The sequence below is a fragment of the Mizuhopecten yessoensis genome, unplaced genomic scaffold (genome assembly GCF_002113885.1).
Source record: "Mizuhopecten yessoensis strain PY_sf001 unplaced genomic scaffold, ASM211388v2 scaffold715867, whole genome shotgun sequence".
NCBI lineage: Eukaryota > Metazoa > Mollusca > Bivalvia > Pectinida > Pectinidae > Mizuhopecten > Mizuhopecten yessoensis.
This window is the reverse complement of record NW_018479831.1, coordinates 12,590-34,311: the sequence shown is the minus strand read 5'-3', so window position 1 is coordinate 34,311 and position 21,722 is coordinate 12,590. Positions and strand designations below refer to the sequence as shown.

The 21,722-nt window shown below is 36.9% G+C and overlaps 1 protein-coding gene across 2 annotated transcripts; it reads right to left on the bottom strand.

The window, feature by feature from the left end:
• Nucleotides 1–282: 282 nt before the first annotated feature.
• On the bottom strand, nt 283–21,096 carry LOC110441323 (probable G-protein coupled receptor 75). Of its 2 annotated transcripts, none has more exons than XM_021484437.1 (2): nt 21,079–21,096; nt 283–6,245 (listed from the first exon to the last, which is right to left on the bottom strand). In XM_021484437.1, the coding sequence occupies exon 2, from the start codon at nt 4,765–4,767 to the stop codon at nt 3,256–3,258; it is 1,512 nt and encodes a 503-aa protein (XP_021340112.1). In that variant the 5' UTR covers nt 4,768–6,245; nt 21,079–21,096; the 3' UTR covers nt 283–3,255. The 2 variants fall into 2 exon arrangements, with proteins under 2 accessions (XP_021340112.1, XP_021340111.1); XM_021484436.1 differs by lacking the exon at nt 21,079–21,096 and adding an exon at nt 19,384–19,561.
• Between the last annotated feature and the right edge of the window lie 626 nt (nt 21,097–21,722).

Here is a 21,722-nt window from a genome sequence, read left to right as displayed (position 1 = left end):
TGATAAAAAAGCGACCATTTGTGGCGTACGTTTTCGTATACGCCTCAGCCTGGGTCTGGACTGTGATCGCTAATGCGTTAGACAATATCTCAGGGTCCTTTCTGGTACCCAGTATCTAGTGTTGCACAAGGTACAGGGGTGCTTTGTGTGTACCTGCACGCCGACTGATGTAGGTAAATACCGAGGTGTCCGATTCGAGCTCAGATTATAGACCAGGCACTAATCAGCCAATCACATATAGGGTCGGGTATCACAAAAACACCAGATAAAACCACATTTATTTATTATTAAGATTTATTTTTTTATCTTTTGAAATGAACACAAAAATCTCTATTACACAACGTGTTCTTGCACCAATTTGCTCTGTAAATAGTTTAGGTCGTTTAAATTCTCAACTCAATACTCTCTGACATCAACATTTCTCAACATCACACTTTCTGATATCCGACTTATTACTCTTTGACATCAAGCACATATTAACATTGACCTCAAACATATACATGTAGTACTCGCTCCCGCTCTTACATCAATTTAATACTTTCTTAATAATACTGACATCAGACAAATATCGACTTAAAGCTCTCTGATATCAGACACATATTAAATTAATACCCTCGGACATCAGACAAATATCAACTTAAAACTCTCTGACATCAGAAATATAATAAAACAATATTACTGTCAGCAGACGAATATCAACTTAAATACTATCTGACATCAGACAAATATCAAATTGATAATACTGACATCAGACAAATATCAAATTAATAATACTGACATCAGACAAATATCAACTTAATAACCTCTGAAATCAGACAAATATCAACTTGATAGCCTCTGACATCAGACAAATATCAACTTAATACCCTCTGACATCAGACATATATCAAATAAATAATAGTGACATCAGACAAATATCAACTTAATACTATCTGACATCAGACACATATCAACTTAATACCCTCTGACATCAGACAAATATCAACTTAATACTATCTGACATCAGACAAATATCAACTTAATACCCTCTGACATCAAACAAATATCAACTTAATACTATCTGACATCAGACAAATATCAAATTGATAATACTGACATCAGACAAATATCAAATTAATAATACTGACATCAGACAAATATCAACTTAATAACCTCTGAAATCAGAAAATATCAACTTGATAGCCTCTGACATCAGACAAATATCAACTTAATACCCTCTGACATCAGACACATATCAACTTAATACCCTCTGACACCAGACAAATATCAACTTAATACCCTTTGACATCAGACAAATATCAAATTGATAATACTGACATCAGACAAATATCAAATTAATACTATCTGACATCAGATATACATCAACTCAATACTCTCTTATACTTGTTATTATATAAGACATACATGTATTTTTCACACTCTGAATAAGATACAATAGCAATTTAATACTCTCACACAACAGATATATATATCAACGAAATAATCTCAGATTTACTGTAGGTGTGGCTATTTTCGCAGTAACGGTATTTTTGCAGATTTCGCTATACGATTTATTAACCAAAGCAACGCAGCAGCGATTAGTTTTAGTAAAGTAACACTACAAATCTATAGCAACCTTGGATCTGTACTTCTGTTATGTGGACACGCAGTAACGCGCCGACATAAGATCTGGTAAAGTGCTATTTCCCCCATGTAGTAATCCTAAGGGCGAACGAGAAATCATTTTAACCTTATGAGTTATATTACGGCGTCAACCAAGCTCTACAGAACCAACCACTCATTTTCTGTTTGTACTGAAGGATGTAACCTGTCCACCGTTCCCATTAATATTCATATATTCATCTTAAAGACAAACAAAGACATTAAAGCGCCTGTAAGTGTGGAGGGGGAGGTGAATTGAGTCTGAGAGCTATACCCGGGACAACGTAGTACTACCCAAATATTGACTGGCTATCTGTGGCGGTAATTAATGCAGGGTCATATGCACAGCCTTCGTCCCTTTTATAAGCGACACCAAACACAACACAGTACCTTGTACAAACATGTTTGTTCATTTGCCGTATATTCAAAACAGTGCCGATTAAAATTAAGCGCTGCCTGGAGAATTCAAAATATGTTTTCAATCATTTTTCTCCGACGACCATTTGTTCGGAAAAAAATCTACAAGAAAGACATATTTTGCTTCAATTGCTTTGCTAAATATGATCTCCTCTGGTAAAGAAATATATGTATCTAAAATATTGTACATAACTACATGAATTTGAAAAGCCAAAAGATCTGTTTATCTAATATAATATTCAAAACATGAAATTGTTTGAATCGTTCAATTTTAAAAATAAGTGATTTTTAATGGACGGCGATGGTGCAAATGTGTATGGTGAATTACACCACACAAAGGGGACTCTCCATTGAGGAGGCTGAAATATGTCTATGAAAGCCTCCGTTAAGATCGTTTATACCGCTGCAGTGCACACCTATACCGGCTATAAACTGTTCACATCGCTTCCCGACATTCTAATACCCAATCAAACACAGGAAAAGTAATTGAAATTTAACCACATGCATTGGAATAAACTGTCTATAATATTAACTGTGAAGTATATAAGAGATTCCCTCTTCTTGTTATTTCAGAATGTAATGATCTCGATGGGAAATATTTCAACGATTTTGTAATAATCAGTTTTGCCTGTTTTTGGAACGATCTGTTTTGATTTAAGTTATTCACATCGGGTTGTAATACTGTGTCGCGTTAAAGAAAATGAAAATATGGCAGATTTGATTAGATATTGTGTAATATTCCAATCAGGCGACATTATCGCAGCCATCCACAAAATACCCATCAACACCTATCCACACACCTATCCACACATATATTGCAAAAAATCCGTCTAACACATATAAATGACACATCGAACGTGCGAACAGAAGATAAACGCCTATATTCACCACCACACGTTAACGTGTGGTAAATATAAACATTTAGTACGTTCCATAAATATTTCATACATTACCTACATCAATACGTCATTAATGTAAGCACACAATCCATTGTGTCACAAGACAACCTTCATGTTAAGATTCTATTACACAATAAAACATTCACATTCGGTCACAAAGGTCAACACGAACTCTATGTAATACGAAAGTAAGGTCACCAAACAGTTACTTTCGTACTATAGACACTTTGTAGCAACACATTAAACTTTGAACTCGGCTATTTATGACGTCACAACCCCAGTCATTATAATGCTGGTATCATTGATCCTCCATTAAACTCTGACTTTCCTTGGATGTTGTTTGGCTGCACGAGCCGTTGACCACACCCCTTGAACCCTCGTCCACAAAGTACGTACCACAGCCCGTCACCCGGGGACAGAGGGTGTGGTGTTTGCATTTGTTGGTATGAAGGAGCAGATTGTTTCGGTATACATTGCTCTGAATCACGGTGGGGGTTGACGTTGAAACACACTTTTCAATAAGTTTTTTAATGTTGCCACTAGGCACTAAGGCGGCGGTTTTAGTATTTTCCGTGGAACCCCCGCCACCGCCACCACGACCGGACTTAGTCCGTTTCATATTAGATATGTCCACTCCTAATTGCCCACCACGAGGTAGTCTTGAAACCCCTCGCTGACTGACTGATTTGCACGTGACTAGACTATTGAAGCATCTGCTGTACCTGTGCTTCATTTGACCAATATGTTGGGCGTAGATATAAGGGTTAAGGGCACTATTGAGAAACACTAAAGCGATTCCACATAATTTCACTTGATAGAGAATAATGGACTCTCCTGTGATGATTTCGACAAACTGTGAAGTAATCAACGGTCCCCAGCAGAGTCCGATTGTAAAGATGACCACCAGACACATTGTCAGTGCCTTGTTGTCCTTGTTCACAAAGCGTTGGCTGGGACACGTACAACAATGGCGGGGAACGGGGCTACAGGCCTTTTGTGGACTGTCCCTGAGGAATTCCGAGGTTTGGCTGTCGTGAGTATCTCCGGGGAATCTCGGGGTTGACCCACTCTCAGGACTAAACCTTCCCTGTTTCTGTACTGTCCAACAGATAACAAAGTACGAGAGAGTAATAACTGAGAAACTCACTATTACCACTGGTGCTAAAAAGAATAAGACAAAATTTTGTTGAAAGCGATTTGGGCTGTTGATAATAGGTTGGCACGTTCCTAATTGTCCATTCCAGTCCAGTGTCACGTGAATGGTCCCGCCTAGGGACACCGACAGGCTCACAATCCAGATCATCCCTAGAATTATCCCTGTACGTTTTAACGTTAATGAGCCTCTTGCTCGTCCTATCACACGGGACAGACGATGGAGGGCAATGGCTACCAAGGTCAAAAGAGACAGCATCCCACTGACAGTGCCCATAAACAGGATACTCCCGCAGAACGTTACGGGAGTTGGCGGGTCCGAATACAAGAGGAACATAAATATCGGAGCTAGACACGTGCATGTTAGGAAATCTGCTCCTGCTAAATTAAGCACCAATACATCAAAGTTCGTCCGTAACTTCTTCCATTTTAGAGCAGAAAGAAGAACGATTCCATTACCTACACATCCAAGTATGAGCACAAAAATAATAAGTACCGTACACACTGCTAGGGAAGCCGTATGCACATGTCCTTTGAAGTACCATGAGTTGGGAACATGACTACAGTTGGTTCGAAGAGGCTCTCGTACCTCCCTAAACTCAAACATATTGTCAGACATGACTGGTATCACAGTCCGAATATGTTGGCGGTCTGTCATCGACTGGACATCCAAACCATAAGCGCTATACACCACTCCTGTCAGTGTTCGGCACCAAGTCTTGTACTTAATACTAGTCCGATAAAAACCAATACAAAAAATGCTAGGGAAGTCGTATAAAGAAGCTCAGAGTAACAATTGTTCATGAACTATTCATTTGTTCCGCCATCGAATTACCTTATAGGCTTGCGATAGTATGATTCCTGAACTGTGCAAGCGGCCTAAAATGGCGTCGTTGTTCCGGAGTAATTGACCATGATATGGTGTTTGTCGTGGCAAGAACAATATCCATTTAAATGTTATGAAGGCTGACAGGTAAGCCACGGACGACCCGTCATTATTCCGGACGATCGGGTACGTACCGGGTAGACCTCGCTATCAGCAGCGCTTCACACACTCTGTTTACTTATGAACGCCAACGTCTGGCTTAACTGTTTACGAGAATTCCTTTTAGGCGACCGATGTACGTTCACTTCACTTATCTCCTTTTCTCGGGGCTTTTTAACACAATCTCGCTCTCTTCCCTTGGATGTCAGCGGTTCTTCTAAACAAAGTCTTAACTATCCCTCGCTATCGTTCATTGTATATATAATGGACTTGTCCGAGCTTCGTAGCAACCAGAAGTATAACGAAAACTTTCGTCTCTATACTCCGTTGGCTTTTCCTGTGTTGCTTGGCAGTGTATTTGCGATATGAGGACCTCGACCGTTCGCCTAACAATGAAGAAATACCGAGTTGTGACGAGTCTACATAGGCCCCATTGTCAATAACGGCCGATCGTACACAAGCCTATAATTATCTCTCCAGTCAAAAATATTATCCAGCTAAATTGCTCTCTTGGCCAGTTAGATGTGAGACACTCGTTGTATGCTCGCGATAAATCATGTCAAACAGACTGGCAACACTTGCATTGTGATATGAAATACGCTCAACACTATAAGACTGCGTTAGATGATTGAAAATCTCTACAAACATACGGATGAAAGAACATTTAAAAAATCCAATTATGTTTATTTTTTCTTATTCGTTTTTTTTTCTATCGAAGCAAAATGACTGCATATGACCTATAGGTAATCATTCATCCAGGTAGAAAAATGTTCAGTGTCTTGACGAAGCCGACAGTTCACGGGTAGGGAAGTGTGTATATACCGGCTGGGTAAATAGGCTGAAGCGGGGTATGACGGCTGCGACTGACAAGCTATCATTACGGGCCTCTTACCGGGGATATTTGATAGCGGTGCGGCGCGGTACGGGCGAGTGCTGGCGGGGTACGTTGGCCCTTGTGTTAGAGCTGACTGGTCCTTTGTCCCTCAGTCACGGCCTTATAGTAGCCCCCAGTCCGTCATTTCTCAGCTTTTCATGCCTGGCGATGGCCCCATCATATAGAGACAGTCTGTATGGTCTCCAGTGTATTAACTTCCCCTCTTCTTTGTGGCACTAAACACTGTTTTTTCGCTTGAGATAGTCCTTTAACACACCTGTAATGGAGAAAAGAAAGCCAGGTAGAAAATTGTCAATAGCAAATTTGATCTCTTCACAAAAGCATATAAAGACGGGCTCTCAAAATATTTGTTCTTTTCTAGCTTCTTATAGCGTCTTGACAGCGCTGTGTTGAATGCTTTTGACAAAGATTTCACTTCAAGTGTTAGTCTTAAAGCGACAAGGTGTTTTTGTTCCGACGCCATTTAACATACCCTGCTAACAAAGCCGGGCTGGGCGTCAACTATGTACGACAGTATATTGAAAGGCTAGGAGAAAGTGACGGGTGGGGATTACAACTAGTCGTGCAATGTGCTGTGTTTAGGGACAAATCGACTATCAGGAGAGAACATCTCATTAGAAATGGCGACACGGGGATTTATAGATGTCCAATCACGGTACTTAGATTTAATCTATAAGAGGGTAAAGTTAGTGTATTTGGTGACAGATCACACACGGACCGGGTCCTCCGGCTATTTTACTACATACCTACTTCCAGTTAGACCCGTAATATCAAAGGATTATCTCACTGTAGTACAAAGCGGTACATATTCACCAAACTACAGTCTGGGTTCCACATATCAAATAAAACAGGAAATCTCTGAAGTGTTAACCTTCGACTAGGATACTGAACATACATGTACATGTACGTCATAACAGTGTCATGTTCTACGTCACGCTCTATAGTCTAACTCGAGGAATATGATGTTGTGAGACAGATACATGCAGATCCAAACTATTCCACCATGTAAATCTTATATCGACCGATATTAATTACCCACTCACATTTACGTCACCAATGGTCATGCCAATGGTTAAACGCGACGACACTTTCACGAAAAAAACATAACATAGACAAAAATTTGATTTCCGACAAGACGATTAATGATGTCTCTAACTATGTCGGCCTAACAAGACAATACATTATGTTTGTAACTATCTCGGACCGACGTAACAATTACTGATGTCGCTAACTATGTCGGCCTATCAAGACAATTACTGATGTCTCTAACTATGTCGGTCTAACGTAACAATAACAGATGTTTGTTACTATCGCGGCCTAACGTAACAATAACAGATGTTTGTTACTGTCGCGGCCTAACGTAACAATAAATGATGTTTGTTAGTGTCGCGGCCTAACGTAACAATAACAGATGTTTGTTACTGTCGCGGCCTGACGTAACAATAACAGGTGTTTGTTACTGTCGCGGCCTAACGTAACAATAAATGATGTTTGTTACTGTCGCGGCCTAACGTAACAATAAATGATGTCTCTTAATATCTCGGGCTAACACTACAATTACTGATGTCTCTAACTACATGTATCTCGGGCTAACACTACAATTACTGATGTCTCTAACTACATGTATCTCGGGCTAACACTACAATTACTGATGTCTCTAACTACATGTATCTCGGGCTAACACTACAATTACTGATGTCTCTAACTACATGTATCTCGGGCTAACACTACAATTACTGATGTCTCTAACTACATGTATCTCGGGCTAACACTACAATTACTGATGTCTCTAACTACATGTATCTCGGGCTAACACTACAATTACTGATGTCTCTAACTACATGTATCTCGGGCTAACACTACAATTACTGATGTCTCTAACTACATGTATCTCGGGCTAACACTACAATTACTGATGTCTCTAACTACATGTATCTCGGGCTAACACTACAATTACTGATGTCTCTAACTACATGTATCTCGGGCTAACACTACAATTACTGATGTCTCTAACTACATGTATCTCGGGCTAACACTACAATTACTGATGTCTCTAACTACATGTATCTCGGGCTAACACTACAATTACTGATGTCTCTAACTACATGTATCTCGGGCTAACACTACAATTACTGATGTCTCTAACTACATGTATCTCGGGCTAACACTACAATTACTGATGTCTCTAACTACATGTATCTCGGGCTAACACTACAATTACTGATGTCTCTAACTACATGTATCTCGGGCTAACACTACAATTACTGATGTCTCTAACTACATGTATCTCGGGCTAACACTACAATTACTGATGTCTCTAACTACATGTATCTCGGGCTAACACTACAATTACTGATGTCTCTAACTACATGTATCTCGGGCTAACACTACAATTACTGATGTCTCTAACTACATGTATCTCGGGCTAACACTACAATTACTGATGTCTCTAACTACATGTATCTCGGGCTAACACTACAATTACTGATGTCTCTAACTACATGTATCTCGGGCTAACACTACAATTACTGATGTCTCTAACTACATGTATCTCGGGCTAACACTACAATTACTGATGTCTCTAACTACATGTATCTCGGGCTAACACTACAATTACTGATGTCTCTAACTACATGTATCTCGGGCTAACACTACAATTACTGATGTCTCTAACTACATGTATCTCGGGCTAACACTACAATTACTGATGTCTCTAACTACATGTATCTCGGGCTAACACTACAATTACTGATGTCTCTAACTACATGTATCTCGGGCTAACACTACAATTACTGATGTCTCTAACTACATGTATCTCGGGCTAACACTACAATTACTGATGTCTCTAACTACATGTATCTCGGGCTAACACTACAATTACTGATGTCTCTAACTACATGTATCTCGGGCTAACACTACAATTACTGATGTCTCTAACTACATGTATCTCGGGCTAACACTACAATTACTGATGTCTCTAACTACATGTATCTCGGGCTAACACNACAATTACTGATGTCTCTAACTAACATTACAATTACTGATGTCTCTAACTAACATTACAATTACTGATGTCTCTAACTAACATTACAATTAATGATGTCTCTAACTAACATGAAAATTACTGATGTCTCTAACTAACATTACAATTATTGATGTCTCTAACTATCTCGGACTAACATGAAAATTACTGATGTCTCTAACTAATATTACAATTACATTGTACTGATATCTCGGACTAACATTACAATTACTGATGTCTCTAACTAACACTACAATTACTGATATCTCTAACTATCTTGGCTAACACTACAATTACTGATGTCTCTAATTATATCGTGCTGACATCACAATTACTGATGTCTCTAACTATCTCGTGCTGACATGGCAATTACTTATGTCTTTGAATATCTAGAGCAAACATCTACAATATATCACTATAATGTTGAAAAGATATGACACCGATCAAACTTAATCATGTTAACGTGAATTATTGTTTGATATATCTGCAGATATACAACTTTGGTACTATAGATAGTAAAGATACATCGTTACACATTTGAAAAAAGATACAAAGACAGAAAAAAAGAGTAGACAGCTTTTCAGTGAGAATAGAAGATATACGAGGACTTATTATTTTGTAAAGATGACGGCAATAATTTAGCAACGACACTCGACACTGTTATACATTACGGAGTTACACTACTCAGCAAAAACAATCGGCAGTCCCAGCAATAAACATGCCATTTTGACCGGTAATTTGTCTCCTATACTTGTCGTGGTATAACCAAAATAACCTTAACGGTGTTACAGACGGGAGAGAGATTGCAAACGTACGCATCGTTGTGAATAAATCGCGTTTAAACTTTGACCTCGCTTACTTTTGTTTTTTTTTATTAACCTGATCCGGGTTGGTGAGAAGAAGTACAGGCGAAAGCCGCATAAATCTTAACATACGTCTTATCTCCAACACTTCTGTTTTCTATCTACACGTTTTTTATGTACCGTAATTTAAGTCCTGGACCCATCAAATCCATTTTACTGCCTTGCGTAATTTCCTTCGCCGGTAAATTGCAAACTCCGATAAGTAGAGGTCGTTCAGGAGTGATTTTGTAGATACGGGTTTTGATAAAGCTATTTAGCTATCTAAGACTGTTCAGCAGGCATTGCTGATATAGACGTAATATGTCACTCAGTTGATCAGAGGTGTAGACCTTGGGGTCCAGGGATGGGTACTTCGGGGACAGGCTCTCAGGAGATGGGCGTCACTCTGTTTGCTAAAGTTGCAAAGTTAAGGTTTGTTGTAGAACTAACATACACGAAGCCTACACATGTATACATTTATAAACGCAATATTGTATAATAAAACTACTGATGATTTGTTCTTATCATAATCTTATTTTCTAATTAGTTATGATAAACTCGTATAAGTTCCATTTGAAGTGATTCGCTCTAAATTGTTACCATAAAATCCTTATATTATTGAATTTTTAAATGAGTGTTTTTACTATTTTCGGAACACCCGGATATATGTCTAGTGCTTCCTTTCCTGCATTCTCTTTCCGCAGTATCTCAAATAGACAGGTAACAAAGCGCATATACCCTATGAGCTATGACATACAAAATGAACAATATAAACAGCATTACTTTTTACTTGAGAAATTGAGAAAACAATTCACAAAGAATATGACACATGAACACGGGTTTGTTTTACGATCTGGAGCAGTCGTTTTCACATTTTTCTATAAATTGTCTCGTCATTGTGCGCACAATTGTCATTAAGATTCCATAAATTGATCTTTTTACCGTTGCACGACACGTATAGCATGTTTATGTATACTTAAGTTTAAATCATTTGAAGGTACTGCTTGTTTTGCTCCAGTCACAGACAGCCCGACAGACTCCCCGATAAGAATCAGAACCCCCGACCAGACAAGCATGCATACAGGAGAGTTGCAGCAGCGTATCACAGCCGTGCCTTTGTGGTGTGCGGTAGGGCACCTATGTGTACCCCTGACGTAACGTATCTGTATCCTTTATATATAGATATCACGGTAACACAATAATCAACAAAGACATTCAATTATGGCTTTATCACATGATTCCATTATATCAGTGAGAGTCACAGATAATGGTCGCGGTTGTCACAACATTGCTATGAGATATGTACCTTACTGGACATAAGCCTTCGGACCTTTTACGTCATCCTTGAGTGAAAATGACATTTAATAACTATGTAACCTTATTTAGTTCCCAAGCAAAACAGTCAAACATTCTGTACACACATTCATGAAGCCTTTCTCATGATCAAACCAAGCGTCTGTGCTCAAACCCCATTTCTTGTGCAAGTGATAAATAAATAAAAAATACTATTTTGTCAATGATATGCGAGACATTTTGAAAGACCTTAAGCTGATTATTGTTATCAGTCTTTACACTTGTCTGTTTGACCATGTTACTGAGACGATTTAACAAGATTACGAGAGAGTCGGCTTGAGCACAGAAATCATGCTAAACATGAAAAACAGTTTTATGAACACGGGCCCTGATTATTTTGTAGAGCTGCAATTATTATATTGATACGCTAACAGTTTTGACGTGTTATTGTTTCTTGCAACATGTAGAAATGATTTTCCGCTTAAATGAATACTGCTGCAATTATAAGCACCAATCCATCAATTCTTTATTTCGTTTTTTAGAAGATTCACAAACAAAAATGATCAAACTACATAAACTACATAAACAGCTATTATTGATCTAAAGGATATTTTTTTTCGAAAATTTTAATGAATGTTAAAATACCGTTCTCATGAAGCATTTTGATACTTTCCCTTTATTATTGATAAGGTTATCCGAATTTTTATTTTACAATATTTCATTAGAAACAAATCTTTTAAAAATAAACTACACCAGATAACGTTTATGACACATGACAAATAGACCCGTCCACCTGATGCTGTACATGTTTTAGACTGATTGCAATGGTAAAGCATACGTTAGAAAGCGAAATAGAACGGCAAAATACACAGAAATTGATATACAAATTGATGGAAAAAACCCTTTGGAGAATCTTAAGAAGTACAAGATAATATCTGAAAACTTGCTCGAAAGAAATATGTTTAATTTAGAATTTAAGTTGTGACAAACCCAGAGTGATTGATCGGGACATCTCTGCACCTGCACTACAGACCCGTAGAGCTATGTTAATTGATGGTTCGGGGTAGATAACACGGGGGCGCCAACTAAATAGTTGTAGTGCTCAGAATGCAGAAATGAATGCTCAAACATTCCGAGTTTCATAATAAATGACTCACTTGTGGAGAGTTTTTATACATGTCAGGTTTCATGCAGACACGTTTTAATATTGTAAGTTTTATTTTTTTCATCAAACATAAATGCGTAATCCAGCCGAGTTCTTATAGAGCATGTCTGATTAGACGAATACAGAAATGTGGAACAGCATCTTAACATACGGTACGGAATTATAGAACGTGATAAAATCAAACACATTGACATTCATATACTCCTGCCAAGTTTAAGGTTTCAAGAACTACAGCCATGTTTTTCAACAACCGGAAGTAGATTGAATCAACATCAATGAATGCACGCCTATATCACGAAGATAAGAGGCGATCAGTGTTGTGTGCTGTATATTGTATAGGGAGAGCAACCTCGCATACCAGTCCGGATGTTTGGATAATTTGATAGGGATAGTTATGTCTTAGAATTCATGATTATTAAGTCGATTTCTGATCTGATGTAATGCACAGATTGAGAAAAATCCGCAGGTATTACACCGTTATTTGTGCTGGAGAGATTGTTAATATGCAAGATTACATTGTAAGATACAACAGTAAATTAATTTTCTCCAAAAAATATTTTCGGGATTGGATATTCGCAAGGTATATAGTTTTTTTTTTTAAATGTTCCTAAAAATATCCAAAAGATATTTGAATTCTTTATATGTCTTTTTGAAATAATAGAATTTATTCATCTCTTGAAAAGGTCAGAATTCAGGTAGAGAGAAGATTATATCATACATTGTATACAGACAATATACATTGTATACAGACAATATACATTCGCTACTAATAATTCAGGGTGGCACCAGGTAAATCATATCCATAACTTAATTGGTTGTCATCAATGTTGATACATTGAACTCCCTTAGAAAGGTTGATTAGGTTAGCAGGAACTGGACTAAATAGCTCGGGTCTGTGTGACGAGATGATATATAGTATCCCTTTGTGTAAATACTGAGGGAGATAACACATATACAATGTAGAAGAGTGTGTGTGACGATACCACAGCTACAGTCCCTAATACATAATAATGATTCAATGATATTAGGTTTACGCCGATACATTTCACGTTGATTTTATGTTAAATTACAACTCCGTTAATTATCGGTTATGTGTATCTAATGACAGATTTTAACATATATGTCTTAATGCCAAAGGATTTTTTTAGGTGAAATCAGGATTTTTTTCAATGTTAAAATTTATTGAAATTTTAGATGTTATACATTCTTTCAAGTTTTTTAAACATGCAGACTAATGCTTGTTAGTGTATTTACATTTGAAGGACACAATGTCATTCGGAATGGAAGATTTACTGTGTTTGTAATGTATGAATGAACAGTGTACTAATGTCGGTAAACGATTAAACCATAGCTGTCAAGACTATACCATCAAAATATAGGTATTCACATTATACATATGAACATTGTTTTCTACTCGAAACAAAAGGCGGTCGCTAACATTATAATATGTTGTTTTAAGTAATTACTTTCAATCGGAATATTCACTAAGATTGTTACAACTTGAATAATCTAATTGAAACGTTGTATGAAAGTCAAAAATTGTATGAGGTAAGGTGTTTTTTTACAACATGAGATGAAATTTGAATTATTTATTTTATCCGTTATACTGAGTAGGACTCGAAATTTTCGCGACGTGGAAATGTTGGGGTTTTTGCGCTGAGTAAATTAGCGAGAAAATATCCAAACGCGAATTTTGTCTAAAGAGATTATAAAGATTAAAGATCAATTGAAAATTAAAATTCAGACTGCTTGCAAACGTAAACATTTGCTACCACTGGATATCCATTAAACAGCAGAGGTGTACGTTAAAATCGACATTTTTATCAATTGGTTGGTTGTACAATCTGTTACTCTGATTGGTGAAATCAGGAACTATGGAATGTGACGGTTTGAAAATTGCCACCGCTTTACTTCATTTTCCTCCATCGTGGAAACTCATCCGAGATGTAGTACCATAACCGGTGATTCAATATTACGAGTGGTTAAATTTACGAACCCAAAAAAATACGACAGGCGTCCAATACCAAAATGTCTGAAGTATTATAAAAAATAAATAGGGTTATCAAGCCGTAAACATAGCTGTGATTTTTATTGCATATTAATTAGCAAACTTATCTCATCCGGAATATTCCTACGCGTCTTGCGTCGTCGTTTCACAACACAATGCAATAAAAAGTGTGGTGAAAAGGAAGTGCCATAACTTGATTGTCGTTTATTAATATATCGCTCGTTAGTTGATTTTCAAATATTAAAAAAAAATGCCAAATTAACTCTAGTTAAATGAAAATCATGCATGATTTATTTATAAACAAGCAGATTCGTTGCTGCATTGTATTTATAACACTTATAACAAGTGTTATATTCTAAACAAAGTAGGAGAGTAAAAACAGCCACATGTCTTTGAAACAAAGTACAATGTTTCTGTCAAAAATTGATAACTCTCAAATAAAGATTAGCAGGTAGCCAAATCTAACCCAGAATAGGTCATGAATTTACATTTAACCATTAGATTATATTGAAAACCCCCATAAATTATCAGGTTATGTTTTACTGAATAACAACCAATCATTGGGTTATATTTTACCGACGAACAAATCATTGCTGATTTAATCTTATACTGAGGAACAAATACAATTAGGTCGCTTAACTCATTTGGTTGAATAATATATCATTTTGTGTTACAGAGTTGGCATTTCTGCTCCTGAATTCTTACTCTTTTGTAAGATGGAAGAAATGACAAGATGATTCTTCCGAAACAGGAAAGGAAGCGACATAGTAAAATGACAATTACAAGCCATGACACTACTTCGCCGGCTCGAGGGCCGTGCGATCAGCAAAAAATTATCCACATTCACCAAATTGACGACCTTGCGACCGATTGGTTTTGAACTGCTAAAATCCCACCTCCGTGAGTCGGTGCCTTTTTGCATGTGTTAGCTCTAGAATTGCCATTTCCAAGTGATATAAAACCGCAGTGGTCTCTGAAGGTTTTGAGATTCAAGTCCATGTGGATTTACAACATTATCCTCCCTATCACTTGTGTATTATCTAAAGCTTGATAACTCGTGTTGTTCCTGCTAAAAAAGTCCAAACATTGTCTGGTAACAATAGGTCATATGAGATGTAACGATCAGTATACAAACGGATGTAGAAATATGAGTTCAGAAATGATAAAATATATTTAATGTAAAGGAGTGTAAGATTTCACGTCATTGTAGTCTTTATTGTAAGGCAAATAACCTAAGCAACCTATGTTTGGTAAACGGCCATTCTGGCTATCAGCTTAACACGAATGTGAGAATCTTGCTTATTGACAGTAGGTATAGCATTATACTGTCTCGGGAAAGATGTATGTGATATGATGAATTTTATTATAAGAAATTTAAACATAATTAAAAGAGAAAACATTCAAACAGACATATGGAGGCACAATACCTTCCTACCAAAAATAAATTTATAATAAAATAAGAAGTTAAAATTATCTGAAAGTTTGCTACATATAATACATAGAAACAGAGGATCAAGTTTGCCTTGCTATTGTACCTGTCCAGTATCAAATAACACAGAACCTGTCCTCCGGCTAGTCCTACATACCGGGTGTAACCTGCCTCTAACCTCATCCACGTTTTAATGGTTTGTATCATGCAAACAAACAGTATCACAGCCACACTAGTACAGCAGGATAAAATGAACAGAATTTATATGAAAGGGCCTCTAGAACTTAAACATTGATTTCAAATAATAAATTATTTAATGTCTAATGATACAGCGATTGAAAGTGGAATATTTGCAATGAGAAAGTTACATTAAACAGTCTCAACTCGCCAGACATTGGTTTTAGTCTAAACAGGCGACTCCCTTCCTGACTACCCCCCTTTTTATGGATAGGGACATTTTTGTGTGATGGATTATATTTAAATTAGTATTACCGTAGATGATGTCCATATTTTATGATCGCTAAGCTTTATTGATTTCTCTCTGAAGTTGTTGGTGTCCGGGGTATTTCATAGGGACGATCTGGCATGAATCATTTAGGAGGAAATCCTACAATTACGTATATGTAATCATGAAAAGTAAATATTAAATACTTTACCAGTACGATAGAAATCACTAGAGTTTATAAATGATATTCTGCCATGTGAACGAACTCAGACAACACGGTGATAGAACGAGGCTTCAATAATGGCGAGGAGAGAGGACACTTAAAAACCGGTTCGTGTTCACTTAAAACCAAAATACCAGGGGGTAGGGATGTAGCCGGGTGTACTGGCCCCTAATGACACGTTACCCCGGTAACCTCCATGTACACACGTACAGATAGGGTCGAAATACCCCGACAAATCTAATACCCGAAGCTCACAACTCCTTAGTTATCTACTGTTGTTTTATAAACTTTGACGAGACGAGTAAACCCAAAAGGCCAACATCCATTCCACACACATAAAACCTAACAATTGTGAAACTTAGACGAGTAAGCGGTTTTTATAAGGCAGATAAAGAAAGATAGAGGGTGTAGAGGGACAGTACTGTATCATGCCGAGGGATATTATCCATGACGACACTTGAAGGTTTAGTTCCTTAGGGATGATAGATCCGCTGTATGCATGGCGAAATTTGACACTTCCGGTTTGGAAAATGTGACTTCTTTATATACATCTCCGAGCGAACTCTAATTCAAACAACATGGCAACCTTTCTGAACGTCACTATGCTTAAAACTTAACACCAGATTGACATGCTATTGCTAAGACCAAGGCATGTTTTGTACGATACAAGTTCAGTTTTATTACATTCACATACTACATTTATAATGTAACCAAGGAAACAGGCAGGGTAAACCGAGCATTGTGGATCAAACCACTTATTCATAGTTTACCATACTGTACACAAACGCTGCATTTTATACGTTTTGCAACGTAAATGGCTCCATTTGACAAAACCATAAAACCGAACTGTGTTTTTCTCTGATCTAACAATTACCAAATCCATTCAAGATTCACTACAACTTCACAAGATCCGATTTTATTGACTAGACATTTACGAGATTTATTATTATACTATACAATCCTGGTGTATATATTCAAGATTTACTAGATCTTTACAAGTCTCACAACACATTTACACCAATAGGATTCACACATTCTGGAATATATCTGACAAATTTAATTAGATCAGCACTTGACTTCACTAGACTTTATCAATCTTAAGTTAACCTTTTCACTTCCTGGCATCTATTTTCAAGATTCACAAGACCTTAACAAGATTCATTGGACATTTAAACTATTTTCAAAGATTTACAAGATTCACTGAATATTCATAAGATTCGTTGAATATTTGCAAGATTCACTGAATATTCATAAGATTCCTTGAATATTTACAAGATTCACTGAATGTTTATAAAATTCATTAGACTTTTACAGGATTCACTGAATATTCATAAGATTCATTGGCGTTAACAAGATTCTCTGAATAGTTACAAGATTCAATAGACATTTACAAAGTTGAGAAGAAAGAGAAAGGGTCAAATGGATAAAAATCTGAAAATATGTAAGACATGAGAAACACCGAAGGATTAATGAATGACACAGATAATAAATACGGATATCTTGATAAAAAAAGGGGGTAGGTAAACAAGTATTCCGTGTATATTGAAGCCTAGATATAGAACGCTTCTTTGATTGTACGTGAACAGTGAAATATGGCCCGGATTTTGAAAATTATGAAATATTGTGCCGTGTTAAATAACATGATAAACTAACTTTCATTTTTTTTTCTATTTGTAGCGTTATACAGAAGGATAGAGTAAACCCGTTTGTATTGAAGTCTGCTTTAAATATTTATCATGATGATAGAGCAATTATCCTATATCAATGTATAATATCTTTTTGTGATTATTAAACGACGAGACTTAAAATCAGAAAATTTCAAATATATATAAATTCTACTAAAACTGTGTTTTCAGAGATTTCTGCTGAAAATCATCTGGAATCTTACTTCAACAACGAGACAGAACGAACACCCATAACATGTCGGAGGTGAAACCAGGTATCCCGGAGTTAACGATCCGTGACATTTTGAACAAATCTTAAACCATGGTAAACACATAATATCATAGTCAGAAATTATGCATTAATGAATAAACTGGTCAGCTTTTCAATCAGAAACCCAAAGTTTACAGCGGGAAAAATAACACATCCAGTTACTCCTTATAGTAGTAGGGAGGGCTCTGGAGTGGGGATTTCAGCATCGTCAGAACAATGGTTATTGGTGTAAAAGTGAACACATAATCATCAATACATAGCTATATGTATCAGGTTCTCACTTCACTATGCGTACGCTAGTCTGTAGCAATACATTATTATCAATATTGCAATACTAGTTTATAACACGGATAGAGGAATAGAGAAAACGAAACAACCTAAATGGTATGTCCTATGTTTAAGTAGTTTTATATGTACTGATATGCCATGTTCTGGTAAAATGGTAAATATTCACTATGTACATAATTGCGACCACTTAAAACATCTTGTACTGCAATGTATAAGGACTGTACGTGCCTGTTCTCTGACAGACGTCTGGACCCTACAGTTGTCTAAACAACTAACGAGCAGATGTGGAGAGAGCATTGCTCAGTGAAACCTCCGGGCTAAAATAGCGGACAAATCCAGACTCCCCATCAACCAGGTTACCTGAACGTCATATACAAAGCTCGCGTATTATGTCTTAATCTCGGGCAAAATTTTTGTGTCAATCTCAATATGATTACAAATGAATGTCAGTAGTCAAAAGGAGGCAATAGACACGTTCTTGGCATGGGTAATAACCTAAATAATATGAATAAAATTACCCTAAATTAAGAAGAACAAAATAACAAGAAAGCGAAAGAATGTCAAACACCACTTTCTTTAACACCAATATAAGTTAATATCTGACCAGATAGTTTATCGTATCTCTATGAAGGATGAACGTTTCTGAGGTACAAATCGAGTGTTTACAACATAATATGAGAGACAGCAAATAAACATTAATTGTGAATATCATACAAAAAGTACAAATACTGAAAATGTTCTTACCATTGAAAACGTCAACATAGAGAAGATATCCTAAATAGCTTGTTGTTTAGGTTCGCCGACACAGGTAATAACAAAGAAGTGTCCAGGTATGTATGGTTCGTACACGCAGTTAAGGCTAGTGTGTACCACAGCCAGCAGGCGAACAGTGATAACAGAACGCCTAACACACCACTATAAACTCGACAAACCGCTGGGCAAACACGGCGCTTTAATCCAGGGGGATAAACCCTTACTCAAAATTTACGACATCACATCGACAAGAGATATTTAAATTAAAAAATCTGTAGACTCCTGTCCGAAAACGATGGATCAACGGGAACTTACTTGGCCATTAAACGATTGCGGTGAGCGCTTATAAATCCGCGCTCGGTCAGTGTCTATCTCCGAGGGATTTACATGGATATAACACACGCAGACAACTATTGTCACAGGACTAACGATGTCACTCTGACTTAGTAGGCATCAAAATAACTAAGGGAGGAGAAAGTTCGTAATTGTCAATGCTTTTATAAGATTAGGTTAAACGATTTTGTTATTTTGTACACGTCAAATTATCACAAAGCTGTTAAAATTTCCACCACCTGCTTGTATGGGTTATTAGTTTCACGAGTGACAGTTTGATAATTAATTATTAGAATGAAAAGCACACACTAAAATCAGTGATAGTTTTAGGTTTCAGGAATTGCTTTTTAACAGTTACCTCGTAGAAACAAGATTACAATATATCCCATTTATGGAGGTTTTCAGGATTGTGACATATTTATTCAACTTTTACTCAGTGTTTAACAAACCTTTTTTTTTTTCTTTTTTTTTTCTCTTTACGGACTTTTTCTAAAGCGTTAAAAAAATGAATTTTGTGTTTTGTAGTAGTTAGGAGTACGTATCTCGGTTTTGGTTACATTTATATCTATTTGTTTATTTATTGACCTATTTCAATTCAACAGATTGATTGAACAAAGAAATAACTGATAAATCATGCGTTTTGAATTTAGCGAGTCTAAACTCTAAATATAGCACAACATCAAGAAGTCGGTAAAATGGTCCTACTCGCCGTTATATTGTGTAATACCGTTAGCTGTTATCAATGTAACGTCTGTAATTAAACGATACAAAAAGTCGACCCCAAGTCAATACAAACCAAAAATACATGAGGATCATCGTCGACAGGTGCGCGTAGCGTCAATGTAACTTTAAATGGAAGTAATAGGGGACTTATACATGGATAATCACGTTGTTTTAACTATTGTGGTAACCAAACGGTACGAGAGGGATCTAGCATCCTATGTTGATGATTTATGCATCGTCAAAGGAATTCTTTCCACATCTGATGAACAAACAAAATCACTAGACAATACATGCAAGCCAAAACGAACTGAGTATATGAAAATAGAGTGGTAAGTTCTAAACTTGTGTTACAACAGTGTGACCTTATGCAACAGTGGTAGGAAACAGACCTCAAGCAACAACAAAAAACGAGTGTCCCGTTTTTTATTGTGGCTTGATGGCTGTTTCCTACCACTGTTAACGAGTCTATAAATAAAGCAAAATTAATGGGACCGAGGAAAAAACACAAGTTATTGGGTTACCGACATAAAAACAAATATGACTCCACAACAAATTAATGGGGTTACAGCAATCGATATTCGATAAAAGTATCGTCAACTTATAATTTCGATGTATACTATATTTACATACCTGCTCTATATTGTCTACATGTTTTCTTCCCGGCGAGCTGTCAAGTGATATACGTCATAATATAGGAACAAAGGGGCGTGTACTGTTGACGAGAATAGAAATGTTTAGATCGTTGTATCACTTACATTGACTTATTTACATGGCTACATCCAGGGCTAGAGAAACTGGTAACAGTATCAATTATATCATAACATAAGTACAGAATCCTAGTGTATCATCACTAATATCCACGGTAGTGTAGCCTGTACGTTACAAAATGTTAGGACTGTTTCAAAGATGAAATAAATCTAACAAGAAACTTAAACGAGAGCGATGCTTCACATTGTGAGCTGTTGGGGCAATATAGGACCAGGACGTTATTATCGTGCCGTGTGTCCTATTGTTTCTTTAAATGCAGATAGCCCGCAACATGGCAATGCATGTAATATAACAAACTAGCCTCGGTCCGATTCAGAAACGCTGTTCAGTGAACTTTCATGTTTCCGTGGAAATGATAAGGTTCCCCCTTTATGCCCTAATTTGTCTAGTAAATTGTTTACCAACATGCCGATGGTAGGGCTGGCGGTTTTATATTTCCACGTTTTTATTGTGAATTGAACTTACAACCAGGGACGTCGCTTCCCGTGTCAGCCAGCACGCATACA

What these genes read in the sequence shown, in the direction of transcription:
- LOC110441323 (XM_021484437.1), bottom strand. Translation starts at nt 4,767, where the DNA reads ATGACAGACCGCCAACATATTCGGACTGTGATACCAGTCATGTCTGAC.